At 25.9% G+C, this 19,589-nt stretch overlaps 1 protein-coding gene across 1 annotated transcript; it reads left to right on the forward strand.

Annotated features, from left to right (window-relative positions):
* Window positions 1–14,737: 14,737 nt before the first annotated feature.
* On the forward strand, window positions 14,738–19,314 carry LOC129289470 (protein DMR6-LIKE OXYGENASE 2-like). Its single transcript, XM_054926239.1, has 4 exons — window positions 14,738–15,074; window positions 15,161–15,408; window positions 17,095–17,416; window positions 18,936–19,314. Exons 1-4 carry the CDS (start codon window positions 14,826–14,828, stop codon window positions 19,197–19,199), a joined length of 1,083 nt encoding a protein of 360 aa, XP_054782214.1. The 5' UTR covers window positions 14,738–14,825; the 3' UTR covers window positions 19,200–19,314.
* The last annotated feature ends 275 nt before the right edge of the window (window positions 19,315–19,589 follow it).

Genomic DNA, 19,589 nt, shown 5'->3' on the forward strand with positions numbered 1-19,589 from the left:
AATAAAAAATAATTTGATTAAATTAGACCCACATCATTTTTGTCTCAAGAGTATTAGTCAAGGACTAGTTAGGAAAAAGAGAACAGAGAATGAAGCTTGAAGACTCAAGAGTAAACTTATTGAATACATTTCACTAGCTTGTTACACTTGCAAGCCTGTAATTGAAAGTTGAATTAAAAAACAAAGATAAAAAAGAAAGAAAGAAAGAGAAATAGTCTATTTGAAAAAGATAGAAAGGTTTTTCTTGTACCGGAGTCTTAGTTTCACCCCCTAATTCAAGATTTTGACTTTGCCACTATATGTGCAGATCATATTTTAACAAGTAATCATTAATTAATTTGCAAGTACTAATTCAAATTTAATAAGAAATTAGTTGTTAACAGACAAGTTTTTTTAAAAAAGAAAAAAGAAAAAGAAAAGCATGGCAAGGTATTATGATATTTTTCTATCAAAAATTATTTTAAAGTCAATCTCGTGATCCTATAATGATATTTCATAATCTGTTGATCATTATTTAATATTAAATTGCTTCATTGAATGATGTTTTTCCTTAAATTCAAGTGGTTGTACATTAAATAATTTTATTTAGTATTAAGATGAACTCATTAGGAAATACCACAGATTGAATTTTGCAAATTTTACAATCCTCGTCCTAATTCTAATGGCCACTCTTTCACGACGCACGAGTTCATGATGCCTTTAAATGCAAGAGAACTTAGATTTGAACCTAATCTTCTAATTGGATATATACAAATTTTTAGATTTAAATTTAAATTCATATGTTATTATAATTTTTTTTGGTAATTTCAAACTACACATCAATCCTAATTAATCATTTGAAATTTTAGCTACTTCAACTCTCTAGTTTTCTTCATGTTTTCATCATCAATGCCTGTGTTATTATTGCCATTCCTCTCATCTCTTGTTTTTGTTTTTTACTGATTGAATAATAGAGATAAACTTTTTACTTTTAATTTTTTATTTATGCTTTGAATCTTGGTCGTTTCTTTTTGACTTTTAAATTTTCTACGTGATCCAAATAAACAATTTTAAATACATGTAATTTTGAGATTTTAATTTTTTTTTAAATTTAAAATTTAAATTCAAATCATTCAATCGAAACACTCACTTATAGATTATTACTGGTGTTACATGCCAGTTAAAAAAAAAAATTGACGAAGCTCAAAATAAAATTGAACTGTAAAATAGTTACGTGTGAAATGTGAATAGACTAGATATTTTAGAATTAATATTGGGAAGTTTGGAATATTAAGAAATACTATGAAAATTATTTATGTAATATCTGCAAGAAGAATTTTTTTTAGAAAGAAAATAGAAAAAAATGATAGTAAGTTCCTTCTTGGGATTGGAATTGTGTTGGAAAACCAAAGGATTATAATGCAAGCAGATAGTCATCAAATTCCAAATCTTTTTACTTGCATTGTGCTGTTTTGGTCCTTCAGCATAATTTCAACTTCAGCGAGAGACTTATTAGCAATTTTCTCAATGAAATAAGAAATGCACTTATTTTATTTCTAAAAATATTTTTTCCAAAATATTTTTTCATATATCAAATATTGTCAATATATTTATTTTATTTTTTAAACAAGTATATAGGTTGAAAATAGGATAAGTGCATTCAGTCCCCTCTAGCAACAAGATTATAAATAAAGTCCAGTGCAATCTGATGAGGTGTGAGAATCCCCTATGTTACGATTTGACCCTGCCATTTTGTCTGTGGTCTTGTCATTTAAAAAAAAACAGTGAGAAAAAAATATAATTTTGATCTTTATAATTTTATTTGGATTAAAATATGAAACGTCACTAATCAAAATATTGGACAGGTCATAAAGTTATTTGGGCCGAATGACTGAAGAATCAGGCTCAATCAATAATCTAAACAGAGGAGCTGGCTTCGAGCTCAATGAAAAGCCACGACAGAATCCAAATCTTGGACTATTGGCACATAAAGACGCGATCCCAAATGATATTGAAATTTGCAGGAGCAGTATCATCTTGCCTAAGTATCTCGGTGAGATGAGTTGGTTGCCCAAAATATAAGATACTAAGTAAAGACCGTGCCATGAGTTTTGCGGGATCCCTGATTCTTCGACAGAACGTTATAGGTCCAAAGAAAGAAACTACCATCAATTTGACACTATAAATAGAATAACAAAGCACACAAGAAAGACAGTCAATACTAAAAAAAAATCACATTCTGCACCCACAGCTTTTAGGTTTATCAATTAGTTTTATCTTCAATTTAGACTTGTAATCTTTTCACATTTTAGTAATAACCAAAACACTTATTCTATCAAATCTTGCATACTTTTTACATCTGGGTGAATTGTGGTAAGGGAGTCCAGGACCCTTTTATTATAAATTAAGACTCAGTATCTTTGATACATCTAGTATTTTGTTGTTTGCAAACGAACAAGTTTTATTGAGTTTTTTTATTATTGTAATTTTTTTAATATTTTCAATCTATATAGTTTTAGAAAGATTATGTAACCTTTATTTTTTAAATCCTATAATTTTTATTTTTTTAATAATTTTAGTTTTTATAGGGAGTAAAAATATTAAAAAAATTATAAAAATTTGAAAGTAAAATTTAATAAAATTATAAGAATAAAAATAATGTTTTTCTCGAAATAAAAGATGGAAGAGAATCCGCATCTAATTAAAGTATTTTTTGACAAAATTTTAATTAAAGTTCAACTCTGGCAAGCTAAAGAAGTGATAGCAGGAATGAATTGATGCCAACGTACCGCCTTGAAATCGATGCATCTTAAATTTCTATGGGCAGACAAAAACTTTGTCCGCTGTCACGTGTTATGACTTGTGAGAATTGAAATTGAAATTGAAGTAGTCTTCTCCTGTTTTTTATTTTAATTTTTAGCGCCTCCATGCCCCCTTAGCTTTGCTAACTACTCTCATTCATGTTCTATCCAAATTATTTAAAGTCTATTGTTTTTAATCAAATCTTCCATCCAATAAAATAATTATATATTTTTAAATTAATTTTATTTTTTTATATTTATTCTTATTAAATATATTATAATAAATATAAAATTATTATTAATAGAAACACTTTAAAAAAAAGATAATGATTATATCTTAAAAGATTAAAAATACCTTATATTTTTTCACATTCACCTCCTCAAAAAATATCTTATATTTTTTAATGAAAGAAGTATTTTAGAACTCTCAAAAATATACTCAAACAACGTTTACAGTATGCTTTTATCAAATGTAATTAATAATTAAATATTTTAAATATATTTTTATTAAATATAAATTAAAAATCAAACACATACTCACTCCAGACAACTCTCCTACAAATTATTAAGTGCTCAAGCCATGATATATAGAAAATCTCTCTTCATTCCCGTTTTACCCAATGAGCTGAGCAAAAATCTTTTCCTCTTCCCCTCTATCTTCTTTCACCAAAGTCGCCTGCTCCTGCGGAAAAAAAATATGAAGACATCTATTTTATTATTGTTGTTGTTGTTATTATTAACGATTGTGATTAGAAAAGTGGATGAAAAATAATATTAAAAAAAGGAGAGGTTCCGTGCCCTGGTTAATTTGGCTTATTCATTATTAAAAGAGCCAGATATTAGAAACACTTGAGTTTTTTTTTTTTTTTTTGTATAAGCTACATAGATATGTTTTGTGATAAAAATGTAACAAACCGCCATGAAGATAGCTTAAATAGTAATGGTAATTTCAAATTCTTCCAATATATATTCATTCTAATTTTTACTATAAGAGGTGTTTTAGATTATTATTTTTTTTTTACAATATAAGGTGTGATGTAATATTTTTAATGGCTAAACATTTTAATTTTCAATCCAATTAATAAATTTTGGGAAAGTATCGTTTAAGGACCATGAAAGTAATTAATATCAAATAAAAACTAAAATATTTTGAAATAACACTACAAGACAAAATTACTGGCTTGAAAATAATTTTAAATAAAAAATATTATAATGCCCTATTTTTCTTTTTTATGAAAAAAAACTTTTCAACTGGTTAATAGTTTTTTGTTAAATATGAATGTGTATTTGTTAATTAATAAATGACTATTTGTTAAAATATAATCTATATTTATTTCTTTTTACAACCAAATTTTTTCATATTATTGAATTTGTCAATCAGTGAATAATTTTTTTTTGTTAAATATGAATATATATTTGCTAATTAATAAATACAATTATTTGTTAAAATATAATCTAAACTTGTCTCTTACTACAATTAAGTTTTTTAAAATTATTGAACTTATCAATTAACGAATAACTTTTTATTAAATGTGAATATATACTTATTAATTGACGAATGATAACTTGTTAGAATATGATCTATACTCATTCTTTTCAACAAACAAGTTCTTTCAGATTTTTTAATTTATCAATTAATAAATAATTTATTGTTAAAAGTGAATAATTATTTGTTAATTCATTAATAACTGCCTATCAACTAAAACAGAAAGAGGTAGGGATATTATAGTTTTTTATTTAAAATTATTTTTAAATCAGTCCTAATGGTATTTTATAATATTTGGATCCTTGATTGATGATAAATACTTTTAATAATCCTTAAATAATATTTTTTTTCATAAATTTCATCGTAGGATTGTGAAAAGACATCAGGTGTGTACAGTTATGAGTGTGTGTGTATGCTCTCTAGCCTCTATTACCATTTTCTAAAACAATTATCTAGTTTTTATTACAAATCACTTTATAAAAATTTGTGTAGTCTTGATAGATTCATTTCAAATATGTGCTTATCCTCAATTTTAAGGGAATATGGTTCCATTTTGGACGGACGAATTCACCAACACTTCCTTTATTTGATATGCTAGCTTTGAATGCTCTTGATTTTAGGCCATCTACTGCGGAATCTCTTTCAATAGATGATCGGTTGGGAATTGACTTTTGTCTTATGGAATATTTCCTATTATTTTGTCTGTGGTTTCGTTTCACTGCTAGTGTTATGTTTTTTCTGTGCTTGATTACCGTACTTTGATATTTGTTGCTTTGGATAATTGGATCTATGCTTTTATCGAATGAAGTCCGCACTTTGGCCAACATTTTTTTTAGGGGATAAAACAGTTATGTTTAAAATTTATTATATTTATTGGGAGTTGAAATGAAAATTAAAACAATTTTTTAATACAATTTTAGTGATATAATTAATTTTTCATGTTAATTATAAATGACTTGTAATGAAAGTAAATAATAATAATAATAACAACAAACGGAGATGCAACTCATCTGCCTTGAACCATGCCATTTTCACAGTCAGTGTTACTATCAAACACGTATGCCTGAGTTCTGACATGAGACATGACATTAGCATTGGCATTGAGATGCGAGCTGAGAAGCACATGGAAAGACGGAGGGACACGGGCTGACGCAACAGTCGACCAAACCTGCTGACCAAAGCTGCATTATGTCACACCTTTATTTTATTTTTTAATCCCCTATTAGACTCAACATTAATATTCCTCGCCCGGGGTAGAAAAAACCTTCAACGCATGTAGAGTACTGCCTTCACATCAATTATAAAATATCTTTTGAGGAGGTTCAAAATATAAAATATTTTAATAAAAATAAAATTTTATTAATAATATTTTTAATATTTTTCTTTCTATATATATTTTTTTAAATATTTTTTAACAAATATAGTATTAAATGAATGATATTTTTAAAGTTTAATTTTTTTAAAAAATATAAAAGTTATAAAATGTATTTAATAAATTTTATTGATATGTGTAATTTTATCTAAGAGTGTATTATAATTTGAGATTAAAAGAATATTATACTATTGAATTACAAATAATTAATGTGTAAGTTAATTAAGTGGTCTTTTTCGCTGATGAGGTTAGTTGAATATTTAATGTATATGTTTTAATATTTATAAATCACTTTAAACATATTTCATCAAAATAAAAAAAAATTAAAATTTATTATTTTTATTTAAAAATTAAATGAATTTTTTATCTTATCTCTTTTAAATATATATATTTTAATAATAGAAAAAATTTAAATTTTAATTCTTATATTTTAATCGAGTTTTGTTATAAATTTTTATTTTTTTTTAATATTATAGATCCTCAAATCAAATTCCCTCCAGAAATTTTCCTTTCAATTTAATCGAGCCTCTTGTCATAACATTAATTGTAATACCCACAATCCAAAATGCTTTCTAGAACAATTTTTTTTGGCTTTGAAGCATTCTAATAGCCAGCTTTTTTAAAGCGTTCCACGCCTGTATCTATGACAGCGTGTATGGGTAAAACATTCAAATAAAATTTTAAAAATCAAAATAATTAAATTATAATCAATTGAAATATAAAATAATATCTTGTATTATATTAAATATAAAAAAATTTAAATTCATAATATTCTACATATTTTTAAAATATTATTTTATATTTCGTATATAGTCATGCATTTTTACTTAATTATAAATTTAAATATTTTATATTTAATTTAATATAAAATGTTATTTCATAATTTAATTTATTATAAATTTAATTTATAATTATTTTTCAATATATTAATCTTTTTATCATTAACATAATTATTTAATTAACATAATAATATGATATTAAATATTTATAATTATTTATCATTAATTAATTATTATATTTTATTTTAGTATTCTTACTCTTTCCGGAGTGCTTCCACGTGGAAGCACTTTGAAAAGCTCTTTTTTAATTTATTATATTTTTGTGAAGTTTTTCGGAGCACTTTGTTTTGAAAGTGTTTCATTATATTCTGTGTCTTTTTTTTTTTTTTTCACCATAAATGCTTTGATATAGGTGTTTTTATAAGTTTTGTTTTTTTTTTGGTAGTGCCGCCTTCATCAACAATTATTTATTATAAAATATCGATACCTCAAATTATTTTACATATTTATATTGATATCATGTTTAGTATCAATATTTATTGATATATTTTTAATACGTATCTGTAGAGTATGAATGATATTCTGCAACTAGGATTTACTCATACGAAATCTGTGTTTTCCAGCTTGTGACCTTAATATTTTGTACAACATTATTCTCCTAGTCCTACATATTCCTTTATTCTGCCAGTGCCAGACCCAGAAACTCTAATTATTTAAAATTAAAAAAAAAACTATTAAGCAATCTTGCCTGAATTTTAAATTTTATAGATTAATGAAATGGATATAAGCCAATTGAATCTTCGTCGTTTTATTAAAGGGAAGTGTTCAACAGATTCAACAAAAAATTCCTAGTTGATGGTTGAGAAGTTATGAACTCAGCTTTCCTTCATTAAAAGAAGCCTCCTTTACCTTTTCACTAAGGCAGAAGCAAATTTAAACTTTTTAATTTTAATTTAAATAATTTAAATTTAATATTTTTAATTTGAATTTTTAAAATAATATATATATATATATATATTGTAAAAAATTTTAATAAATATACTTACCAATATAAGAGTCTAGACTTAATAAGAATGATTCAAATTTAATGTTAAAAATTTAAATTAAATTTTTAGCTATATTTTGGACAGTGCAGGTATATTCTGAACAAAGCAGTAAACTTATTAAAATATTTTAATATTAAATTTTAACTATTCATATTAAATTTGAACTGTCAAATTGATAAGTTTATTTCCTAATTTAAATAAGATCTAAATAGTCCAAATTTAAGCTTTTTACTTTTATTTTATATTTATTAAAATTAAAATATGTAAACTATATAAAAATATTTAATAAATTTGTTTATCGTCAATCTAACCTATAAAAATTTAATCTGAATAATCTAATTTAATATTATTTTTTAAAATTTTTTACAAATTAACTATTCAGATATACTTTGAATAATATAGATATAATTAGAAGATTCAATTTAATATTAAAAATTTTATAATTTTGACTAATTGACCATCCAATATATTATGGACAGTCCATGTTTAATATTATAATTTTTATTTTGATAAATATAATATAAAAAATTTGAAATAAATTGAAGGGTGCAGAATCCAGATTACCCTATAGGGTGTGATGAGCATGGTGCTTATCAGTACCAAATAAATAAATAAATAAATAAATAAATATATATATATATATATATATATCAACACCTTATTTTCATTAGTTTAATTTATTTTTACTCTTTCAATTTGATCTATTTTCACATACTATGTGTATGGAAAACCACAATAATTTTTAAAAATTTCTTTACAATGTGAAGTGTATTTTAAATTGTCTAATTAGAGTATTTATTTAAATTAAGGATATTTTTAAATATTTATATTTATGTTTTAAAAAAATAAAATTGCAAAGTATATTTAATGAATTTTTTTGACATGCTTGATTTTATGTAAAAATGTTTTATAAATTAAAATGGAGGAAATATAATTTAAGGTTAAGGTATAAAAATACTCAAATGCTTTTTATCCAAGAGCTTTTAATATTTTAAGTTAATAATAGTACATAAATATACATTAATTTTATAAAAAGAGATCAATCTTCTTACGTTAAATTCTATCTTTAAAATTTAATAGTCAATGTCAAACTATTCTAATGGATTGTAAAAATTTAACATCTTTTATAAAGCTAATAGGTATACATTATTATTGATTTGAAAATACCAAAAATTACTTAAAATTCTTTTTGAATAATTTTACACCATAACCTTACAATTTATTTTGTCCAAGAAAAAAAACCTTACAATGTATTCTCTACATATAAGACATATAGGCTTTAATACAGGCTTTAGAGTATGGTTGTTAAACTCACAAGTTTAAATAAAATCATAACAAAAATATAAACTTGTATCATAAACTTTAATTATAAACTCATAAGAGTTTACTTTCATTAACAGATACATATTAAAATATGATTGTAATTTAGTTTAAATATAGTAAAAATATAAATCACTGAAATTAAAACTATCTACATTGATAAAATTATCATACACAAGACATAAAAATTTTAAAATAGGAAAACTATATTTAATATTTTTGTTTTATTTTTTTTATTAATATTAGTTTTTACATTTCAAATTTTTTTTTGAACTAGGTTTTATAACTTTTATAAACTAAATTCTTCATAGTATATACCTAACTCACTCAACTCAAAAAAAAAAAAATAATGAACTTAATAAGTTTCATCAAACGTGTATCTAGTTCGAGTTTATGAATTAGTGAATATAATTTTATAAGTTAAAAATATAAAAATAGTAAATTCGGAGGTAAACTCTCGAGTTTGACCAAGTTTATATTTAGTCTAAGTTTATAAGTGAGTTAATATAATTTTGTAAGTTAAAAATATAAAAATATTAAACTCGTAGAATTAACTCGAAAGTTTGACAATTATAATCATATCATTTATGTAAATTATTTGGGTGCTCTCCCACTCAAAAAATAAATTTTGTTTACTTGTCATTTTTGTGTGCTATAGGGTTGCATTATAGGTTTTAGTTAATAACAGAGTATTCTTTTAAATATATTCACAATAAAATTTTTTGTTATATATAAAAATATATTTAATATTCATTATGCCAGTATTACATATTATACTATAATTTTATTTAAGACTATAAGTGATGCCTTTTATTTATACTCATTTTTATTTTTATTTTTAATAATTTATAACCCACATAAACACCACTTATGCTATCTACTTCCTATTTTATAAAATAGAGTTCAATTACAAGACTAAATCTGACAACTACTTTCTTTTCTGATGGTGATGATGGTGATGATGATGATACCGCCATTATTTATGCGATGGAGGTTTTGTAACGAGTAAATTTACACACCACTCTCACATATAATTTGATCACACAATAAAAATTACATGGTAGTTGTCGTATTGAAACTGCGTAATTTAAAGTTAAAATGTTTTGAATTAAAGTAAGAAAACATTCACATGAAAAATAAAAGGGGGTATAACATTCAGGTACTCCTTTTCATGCAACCTAGATTTTTTTTTTTTGGCCAGATGCAACCTAGATTTAAATCTTCTGCATATATTTAAATATGTACAAAGTTAACACTTCAACTTGCAAGTTTTAATTTTATTTAGAACAAGTTTTAATTTAATTTTGACTATTTATGTTTTCAAAATAAAAATTACAGTTTAATAAAATATAAATTACCTACTTTTGATTTTAAAAAAATAGTTACATGTATATAGTACTCCCCTTATCTTAAATTATAAGATACTTTTAAGGGAGATTTGCCATCTTAGAATATATAACACTTTGAGAAGATTAATATTTCATTAAATAGACTTATTTTAATAATACCTCCTCTATTTAATACTAATTAAGTATAGAATTAAGGTTATTAAATGAAAAATATTTTTAAAATTTTTTATTTTTATTTTTTAAAAAATAATATTGTTAAGTGTATTTAATAAAGTTTATTAACATGTAAAATTTTATTTAAAAATATTTTATAATTTAAAACAAAGCGAGCACTACACACGCACTCACGCTATCCATTTCTTGAAGCACAATGCATTCTTTTGGCTTTTTAGTTTTTACCTCTCTTTGATTTATAAACTTTTTATTAGACAAACAGGTTTTTATGAGGAATTTGTTACGAATACTCCCTTCATTTAAAAATATAAAATATTTTTTAAAGAGTTGAATGTTAAAAAATGTAAGGCATTTTTAATCTTTTAAAGTATAATTATTGTCTTTTTTTTTAAAGTGTCATTATTGATAAATGATTTCATATTTATTATAAGGTGTTTAACATAAATAAATATAAAAAGATAGAATTAATTTAAAAATAAGTAATTACTTTATTGAGGGTAAAATTTAATTTAAAAATGAGGAGAGAAATATTTTTTTCTTGAATTTTCAAAGAAGGTAACTCAATTATTGACTGGGTCGTTAAAGGAATTGTATCCTTCGAATTGGATTTCCTGACCTACAATTCCTTTCAGATGTTTATTAGATGCTGATTGGGAGAAGTTTCAACATTGTGGCTGATTTTCTTTTATTTTTATTTTGTTATTTTTTCCTTGTCTTGGTTTGGTTGGACTTTTTGGCGTTTAAATAGATATGTATTTTTGTTGGCAAAAACAACCTACCGTGAATAATAATTTATTTTATTTTTTACTCTGTATCATGGTATGATAATTTATTTCTGCCCATTGGTTCTGCATTTAAATGATTTTTATATTTGAGCTCTAATCTTATTTATAAGATACTTAAATTAAAAAATTAGTTAAAATTAATTAAAAGTATTATTTTTTAACATATTTTGAAATCCAAATTATCTTGTGAACACTGTATTTTATTTGAGTTTCTAGATGCAAATTGAATATAAAAAATACAACAAAATGAATAAAATGAGCTTTTATAATAAAAAAATAAAAAATATTTTCGTAAACAAAAAAAAATATTTTCCTTTTTCATGGCCTCTGAATCTTCACAATTATAATCCTATCAAATTAAATGTTATAATCAATTCAAATGATTAAGGCAAAAATCAAATAAAAATTATTAATAATTTAATATGATTATAATTGATTGAGTTATTATTGGGAGAAATACTCTAGTTGAGTTTTTATTAAAAAAATAGCAAGAAAGGACAGAGGGGACAGAAAAAGTGAAAAAAAAAAAAGGGAAAGAGAAAATTGGAGGAGAGGAGGATTGAATGATGAACCAGCAAAGGAACAAACGTTTGTTTTCATATCTTTTATTTTTATTCTGACTTCTGGGGACTGTTAGAACAATGAGATATAGTAATATATTATTATTGCGTACCTCTAGGGACTGTGAGAACAATGAGATATAGTAATATATTATCATTGTGTACCTCTCTTACACTTTACGTACCATGAAGTTAGCCATGAGTTGTCATTCCAGTTTGACAAGTTGGCTCTTAAGTTCATGAATGATCGTGAAGTCTTAAAAATATTAAATAAAATATTATAAATGATATTAAATTATTATAGGTATCAAATTTTTGCATTAAAATTTTATAATTAAGTTATTTACTTTGAAAATTTTGTAGAAGTTTGTCATGTGTAATACTAAATTACTATATATACTTAAAGGGTCAACTAGTAAATTACGAATAATACTAAATCATCATAGGTTTCAATCCTAATTATTTTTTTTCTCTTGTACTTTATTAAAATAAAAAAATAATATAATTTTAGTATATTTTGGGTTATATCATGAGTAATATTAAATCACCGTGTAGCCTTTAAAATATCAAACTTGATGCCTTGAATGATACCAAGTCATTGCAAGTATAAAATTTTTACATTAAAATTTTACAATTAAATTATTCACTTTAAAAATTCTTTTAAAGTTTGTCATGAGTGATACTAAATCACCGCATGCACTTAAAGTGTCAACTAGTGAATTGTGAGTGATACAAAATCACTGTAAGTTTCAGTATTGGTTTTTCTTACCCAAAGGTACTTCCTTATAACAAATTTTCATTTAAAAATATAAAAAAATACAACTCAAGATAACATTCTCTTCATAAAATAAATTAATTAAAAAAATTAAAATAAAACCTAAATAATAATACTCCAAACTACATTAATTTTGATCCCTATCATAAAATATATAGGTTCTAGGCTTTGATTTTAAGTTAATTTTTTTTTATGTAAATAAATAATTTATTTTTATTTTTGTATGTAATTAAAGAGTAATTAAAATATTATTAAAAAGTTAATTAATTGATGCAATCAACTTAATTAGAACAATGAGATATAGTAATATATTATCATTGTGTGCCTCTCTCACACTTTACGTACTATGAAGTTAGCCGTGAGTTGTCATTCCAGTTTGACAAGTTGGCTCTTAAGTTCATGAATGACCGTGGAGTCTTAAAAATATTAAATAAAATATTATAAATGATATTAAATTATTATAGGTATCAAATTTTTGCATTAAAATTTTATAATTAATTTATTTACTTTAAAATTTTTTTAAAGATTTGCCATATGTAATATTAAATCACTTCATATACTTAGAGGGTCAATTAGTGAATTGTGAATAATACTAAATCACTATAAGTTTTAATCTTAATTATTTTTTCTCTTGTACTTTATTAAAATAATAAAAATAATAGAATTTTATATATTTTAGGTTATATCATGAGTGATATTAAATCACCGTGTAGCCTTTAAAATATCAAACTTGATGCCTTGAATGACACCAAGTCATCCCGCAAGTATTAAATTTTTACATTAAAATTTCACAATTAAATTATTCACTTTGAAAATTCTTTCAAGGTTTGTTATGAGTGATATTAAATCATTGTATGCACTTAGAGTGTCAATTAATGGACTATGAGTAATACAAAATCACTACAAATTTTAGCATTGGTTTTTTTTACCCAAAAGTACTTCCTTATAAAAAAATTTTATTTAAAATATAAAAAAATACAACTCAAAATAACATTCTCTTCATAAAATAAATTAATTAAAAAAGTTAAAAGAAAACCTAAATAATAATACTCCAAACTACATTAACTTTGATTCCTATCACAGAATACATAGGCACTAAATTTTGATTCTAGGTCAAGTCCTCTCATATAAATAAATAATTTATTTTCATTTTTGCATGTGATTAAAGGATAATTAAGATATTATTAAAAGGCTAATTAATTGATGCAATCAATTTAGGATAACTGTTCTTATAAACGAGTATTGTGGAATGTCTAATACCTTCTCCACATATAATGGATTCGTGAACCCTTGTCATAAACCATCCTTTTTTATTATATAATTTTTTAAGGTTTTTAAAAATTTTGATGGCCATTATCACTTTTCTACACTTATTGGCCTTCCCTTTAAGCGAAATGCATGATCCGGGCACGACATACTCTTAATTGAAATTAAAATTATTAAATTAAGGCTCATACATCTTGGGGGTTTTTGGAGAAGGGTGGGATTATTTGTACTCCCTCCGTTTAAAAATATAAGGCATTTTTAACCAAATCTTACCTCTAATAAAGTAATTACATACTTTTCAACTAACCTTATCTTTTATATTTATCCTTATAAAATATCTTACAATAAATATAAAATTATTATTAATAGGGATATTTTTAAAAAAAGGCAATAATTACACCTCGAAAGATTAAAAATGCCTTACATTTTTAACATCCAACTTCTCAAAAAATATCTTATATTTTTAAATGGAGAGAGTATATAATATAGGTATTTTTTATTTTTGGGCTAGTTGTTTCTAAGCTTTTCTGATGATAGAATAATTCATTCTAAATACTTTGCTATGATTTATCTCAACAGGATAAGTTGGGTGTACATCCTTAAAAATTTGACTAATGATCGATGTGTGTGACTTCATGTTACTATGCTTAGAGATTCATGAGTTAAAGTGTCAAGGAATTGATGATCCTTATGTCTTAATGCTACATAATGTATTAGGTAAGACCCCTTAACTTTTATTAATTTAAAATTGTAAATTTTAAAGTCAAACATGCTATCCAAATAAACTAATTATACATGATGTGGGCATTTTTAAAAATAATTTATCAATACTTCATTAAGTTTTACAAGGCAGTCTCTCAAGGACCAAATCTAGAAGATATTTTATATTTAGGATAGGGGCGAGCATGGTCCGATTATTTTGTTTTATATCCTCCCAATAAATCACACGGAAGTGTAACGTTATCTCTTAATTACGTCACACAGCAAACGTAAGCTTGAGTCGGTAAGATGCCATCAATACGGTCCTTCGGCACTAATATTAACGGAAGCGTTTCATGCACCGTCCTGTGCACTAGCAAGCATCGAAGCCTTACATTCAGGTGCTCCTTGATTCGCCATTAACTAAGCTCTCAATGGCCGCCGCAACCACCAACGCCATCGCCGCCGCGAAGCCCAAGCTCTTAACCGACCTGGCGGCATCCTTGAGCCACGTACCCTCCAATTTCATCAGGCCCGACAGCGACCGTCCAAATTTTCAAGACGTTGAATCCTCCGACGGTTACTCAATTCCTCTCATCGACCTCCGAGATCTCGATGGTCCCAACCGCTCTCTCACCATCCGCAAGATCGGCGACGCTTGCCTGAACTACGGCTTCTTTCAGGTATACCAGCAGAACAAGCCATATATTATATAATTCAGAAAATATTATATATCTTCGGTTATATGATTTCTTTCATTTTGGTGAAGGTCATGAACCACGGAGTTCCCGCGGAAGTGGTTGAGAAGATGGTGAGTGTGTCAAGGGAATTCTTCCGTTTACCAGAGAGCGAGAGAATGAAGAACTACTCCGACGATCCTACGAAGACGACGAGGCTGTCCACCAGTTTCAACGTGAAGACGGAGAAAGTTTCAAACTGGAGAGACTTCTTGAGGCTTCACTGTTATCCTCTTGAGGATTACATCAATGAGTGGCCGACCAACCCTTCCTATTTCAGGTATGCTATAATTGAGAATCAAGAAACAGGCTCCGAATGCATGATGGTCCAGGGAATTCCAGAAGAGAGAAAACAGATGTGTGCGTGGGACCACCACTCAAAATCAGTTACTCGATCAGTTTCACGATTTCAACCACTTCATTGTTGCAGAACACTTAAAAATTAAATTTAAATTTTGTGACTGTACTTGAAATCCTGATCATTAAAATCTAAATTATTAAAATTTAAATTAATGGTTATAAAATCATATTCTACTTGAAATTAATGAATGAATAAATTTATCTAAACTGTTAATTTAAATTTTAATATCTTAAATGACATAGACACTCAATATCTGTATTAAGTATAATTATTGAATTCAAATCCTTAAAAATTCATGCATTATTCTCTCTAGATCAAAATACTCCCTTTATAGGAGAGAGAAATGTTTTTGATTTTAGATACATAATTAAATTTTTATTATAATTTTTTTTTAAGTCTTGTTTAGTTCAAAAAAAAAGAGAAGGGGAGAGGAGGGGAGGATGGGATCCTCCAAATTAGGGGGAGGTTTTGCAGGGGAGAGGAGCCAAACAAGGGAGGGGCCCTTGTTTGATAAGGTGGAGGGCCTCCCCTTCCCTCAACTAACCAAGGCTTATGCTTTATTAAATGTTAAAAAGAAAAAATATGTTATTAAAATATACATATTTAAAATTCATTTGTTCAATATTAAAATATAAATAATTTTTAGATAATTTACAGATTTTATAAAAGGAGATTTTTTTGTAAAGATTTTATAAAAAATAGATATTATTTTATATTTTGTAGGAATTATTTTATATTTGGTTATAATAATAAAAAAGTGATTATTAGTTAGTTATTTTTTAATTTTATAATATATTCCTTGATTTTTGTTTTATTAAAATAATTTATTATTATATTATTTTAAAATTTTATAATATCTTTATGTATCCCACTCCTTTAAAATACACCATTTTATTTACCATATTATATTATTGTCAGAAGTTACCCAAAACAACTTCTTAAAATGATAAGAAATTTACTTTTTTTGAGATTTTGACTATTTTTAAAATTTTAAACAAATATAATAAAAACTCACAAAAATAAATTTTTTTAAAAAATAAATTATTTTTTTATGAAATAAAATAAAATAATATAGGCCTTTAATAACGACAAAATTAAAAACTTATTAAATTTTTAGGTAAAATTAATAAAATTTAAAATTTTTTAGTATTATTAAAATATGTTAAAAGTGATTTATAAATTGAAATAAAGGAATATAGAACATTGTTAATTAATTCATAGTTTTTTAAAAAATATTAGTTGAAATTTTAATTTTTTAAAAAAATTTATATATTTTTAATTATATCCTCATTAAATACTCTATATAATAATATGAATAATAGTAATTAAAATTTGAATACATTATTTTTTTTAAAAAAATAATAAATAAAGTAGGAGTATAACTAAAAAATAATTATAAAATTTATTCAATACCTTATATTTTATACCAAATAGAACTTCCAAAAAAATATTTTATAGTGTGATTAGCAGATATTCAGGAAATCTATGGTCCTGGCAAACGAAGCAGGTAAATTCTAGAAAAAGGAATTGAGTCCCATGCGGCCGATCGAAGATCTCACTGATTTTTTTTTTTTTTTGCCGGGGGGGTGTTGTTTGGGGAAGCAGAGAAGATGCGGGTGGGTACTGCAGAAAAATGGGGGAGTTATCGCTGAGATTGCTGGAGGCGATATCAGAGAGCTTGGGGATAGAGAAGGATTACATAAACAAGGCGTTGGGGCAGCACGGGCAGCACATGGCACTAAACTATTATCCGCCTTGTCCAGAGCCGGAGCTGACGTATGGGCTGCCCAGCCATGCTGATCCAAACGTCATTACACTTCTTCTGCAAGACGACGTCCCGGGATTACAGGTCCTCAAGGACGGCAAGTGGCTCGCCGTTAATCCTATTCCCAACACCTTCACCGTCAATATCGGCGACCAAATTCAGGTAAGTAACTGCCCTCGCCATTTCAATTTTTCATTTCTTTTCTTTTTCCTTTTTTTTTCTTTCCCAACCTTGCGATAACTCAGTACTAAGAAGATGGAAGGGATGAAAGTTGTTACCTTTTGATGTAATTTTAGGTAATAAGAAAGCTACTTATTCTTTTTTCCCTTTTCACTAATCTTAAGTGTCCAAAAAATAAAAAATAAGGGCCCACCGCTCCTTGGCAGATAAAAATTTAAAAAAAATCACATCCAGCCCCTCAAAAAAATTAATCACATACAAAAACTAATGTAGAACGAGTTATTGTTAAAATGAGGATATAATTTTTTTTAAATGAAATTTATTATTAGTCTTTATCTATAATTAATTCCCTTGGGAGATGCCAGGATGTAATTTTCTCATAAAAATTTAAGGTGTCAGTTTTGCACAAGTGCAGTGACAAAGATTATTTCTTATTCTTTTTATATGATTAAATTTTATTTTATTTGTCAAACCTTCTCCCTCCATTTTCATAAAATTTTAAACAACTTATACGGCGTCTAAGAAAATAGTTAATCATCTAAAATTAAAAAAGGTGGACTAAAATGTCCTTTTCATTAATCTTTCATTTTTTTATAATTTAATGATGCAATCATTTAACAAAGGGCAGTTAAAAAAAAGATATCATAAATGCTTATAAAAATTGTTGTTTGGCTTATGTAAAAAGAAAGTATGTGAAAATTTTACTCAAACTTCAAAACAAGGGGTATATTTCCTGTGTCTTTGAGCATACTCCCTCTATTCCAATGTAAAAGATGTTTTTTAAAATTAATTTATTTTGTCCTTAAACATAAAGGATGCCATGATAATTTTGAGTGCTTGTATAATTTTGCTCTTATTATCTTAAAATACATCAATTGTGAAATTATTAGGAACATAACTAGATAATTGTTGTGATTTTATGTACTCTTAACTAAATAATAAATTTTTATTAGTATCTGAGATTTGGATACGAATACTTTACACATGGCGAGAGCATACCTAACAGGCTAATATTTAAAAAATACACAAATCAAGGAGATGCCAAAGTCCATGGATTATTATATGTAAATGTTATTTTTTTCTTCCTATGGGGAAGAGTATACGTCTATTTATATTTAAAGATAAAAGAAAAGTGAAAATTACAACTTAATTAATTTTAGGGTGAGAGGACGCTGGACGCATGGTTTTTGCGCGTTTGTAGTGTTTTTGCTTTTGTGGCTTAGGATGGATAGGCTCCTATAGTTTAGGACAAGAACTGGAAAAGAACGTGAGAGCAACTTTCAGTCTTTCACATTATTTGTCGGACACTCCTCTGTCCTTTCATCGAACGTTTTCCATGTTGTTTGGAAAATGTCAGACCAAAACAAAAATAATTATACGCACCACATATTTTTTATTCTAGCCCAAGCTTATTAAATACTGTTTGAGCATATATTTAAAAAAATTGACCATTTAGCTGATACAAAGGTTAATTTGGTACCGTGTAACATGTGCGGTGAAGGTGATAAGCAACGGCAGGTACAAGAGTGTGTTGCATCGAGCAGTTGTGAACAGCGAGAAGGAGAGGATGTCCATCCCAACTTTCTACTGCCCATCACAGGACGCTGTGATTGGTCCAGCCCCCGACCTCATAGACCCTCATCATCCTGCGCTCTACAGGAACTTCACCTACAGCGAGTACTACCTCAAATTCTGGAACAGAGGCCTCTCCAAAGAAACCTGTCTCGACTTGTTTAAGGCCGATTCACCCCATCACCATGGTTGAACTGTATATGTTCCTAATTTTTAATTAATTCCCGACTTGTAGGTCCCTTTAATCCATATATGTATTTATGTGCTTGTTCTTCATGCATGCTTAATGAATTTAATTTCTTGTTGAACGGAGTCTTTAATTTCGAGAAGATCTCTATTGACTTACGAGATTAGAGACGTGAGTAGTATGATACATAAATAACAAAACAGATGAAGGAGGGCCTGTTTGATTTCTATTCTCATTTTTAATTTTAAAAAAACTGGTTTCCAATACAATTTTTAAAAGTATTTAAAAAATATATTCAATTGTGTTAATTTAAAAGAATTTTTAAAATTAAAAAATTGGCCCATAATAATAGTCACCTGCTGTTAATGATAGTGATTTATAATAATTATTAGTCAA

The sequence above is a fragment of the Prosopis cineraria genome, unplaced genomic scaffold (assembly GCF_029017545.1).
Source record: "Prosopis cineraria cultivar Desert tree isolate PC_DT_omini unplaced genomic scaffold, ASM2901754v1 PC12, whole genome shotgun sequence".
In the NCBI taxonomy this organism is placed as follows: domain Eukaryota; kingdom Viridiplantae; phylum Streptophyta; class Magnoliopsida; order Fabales; family Fabaceae; genus Prosopis; species Prosopis cineraria.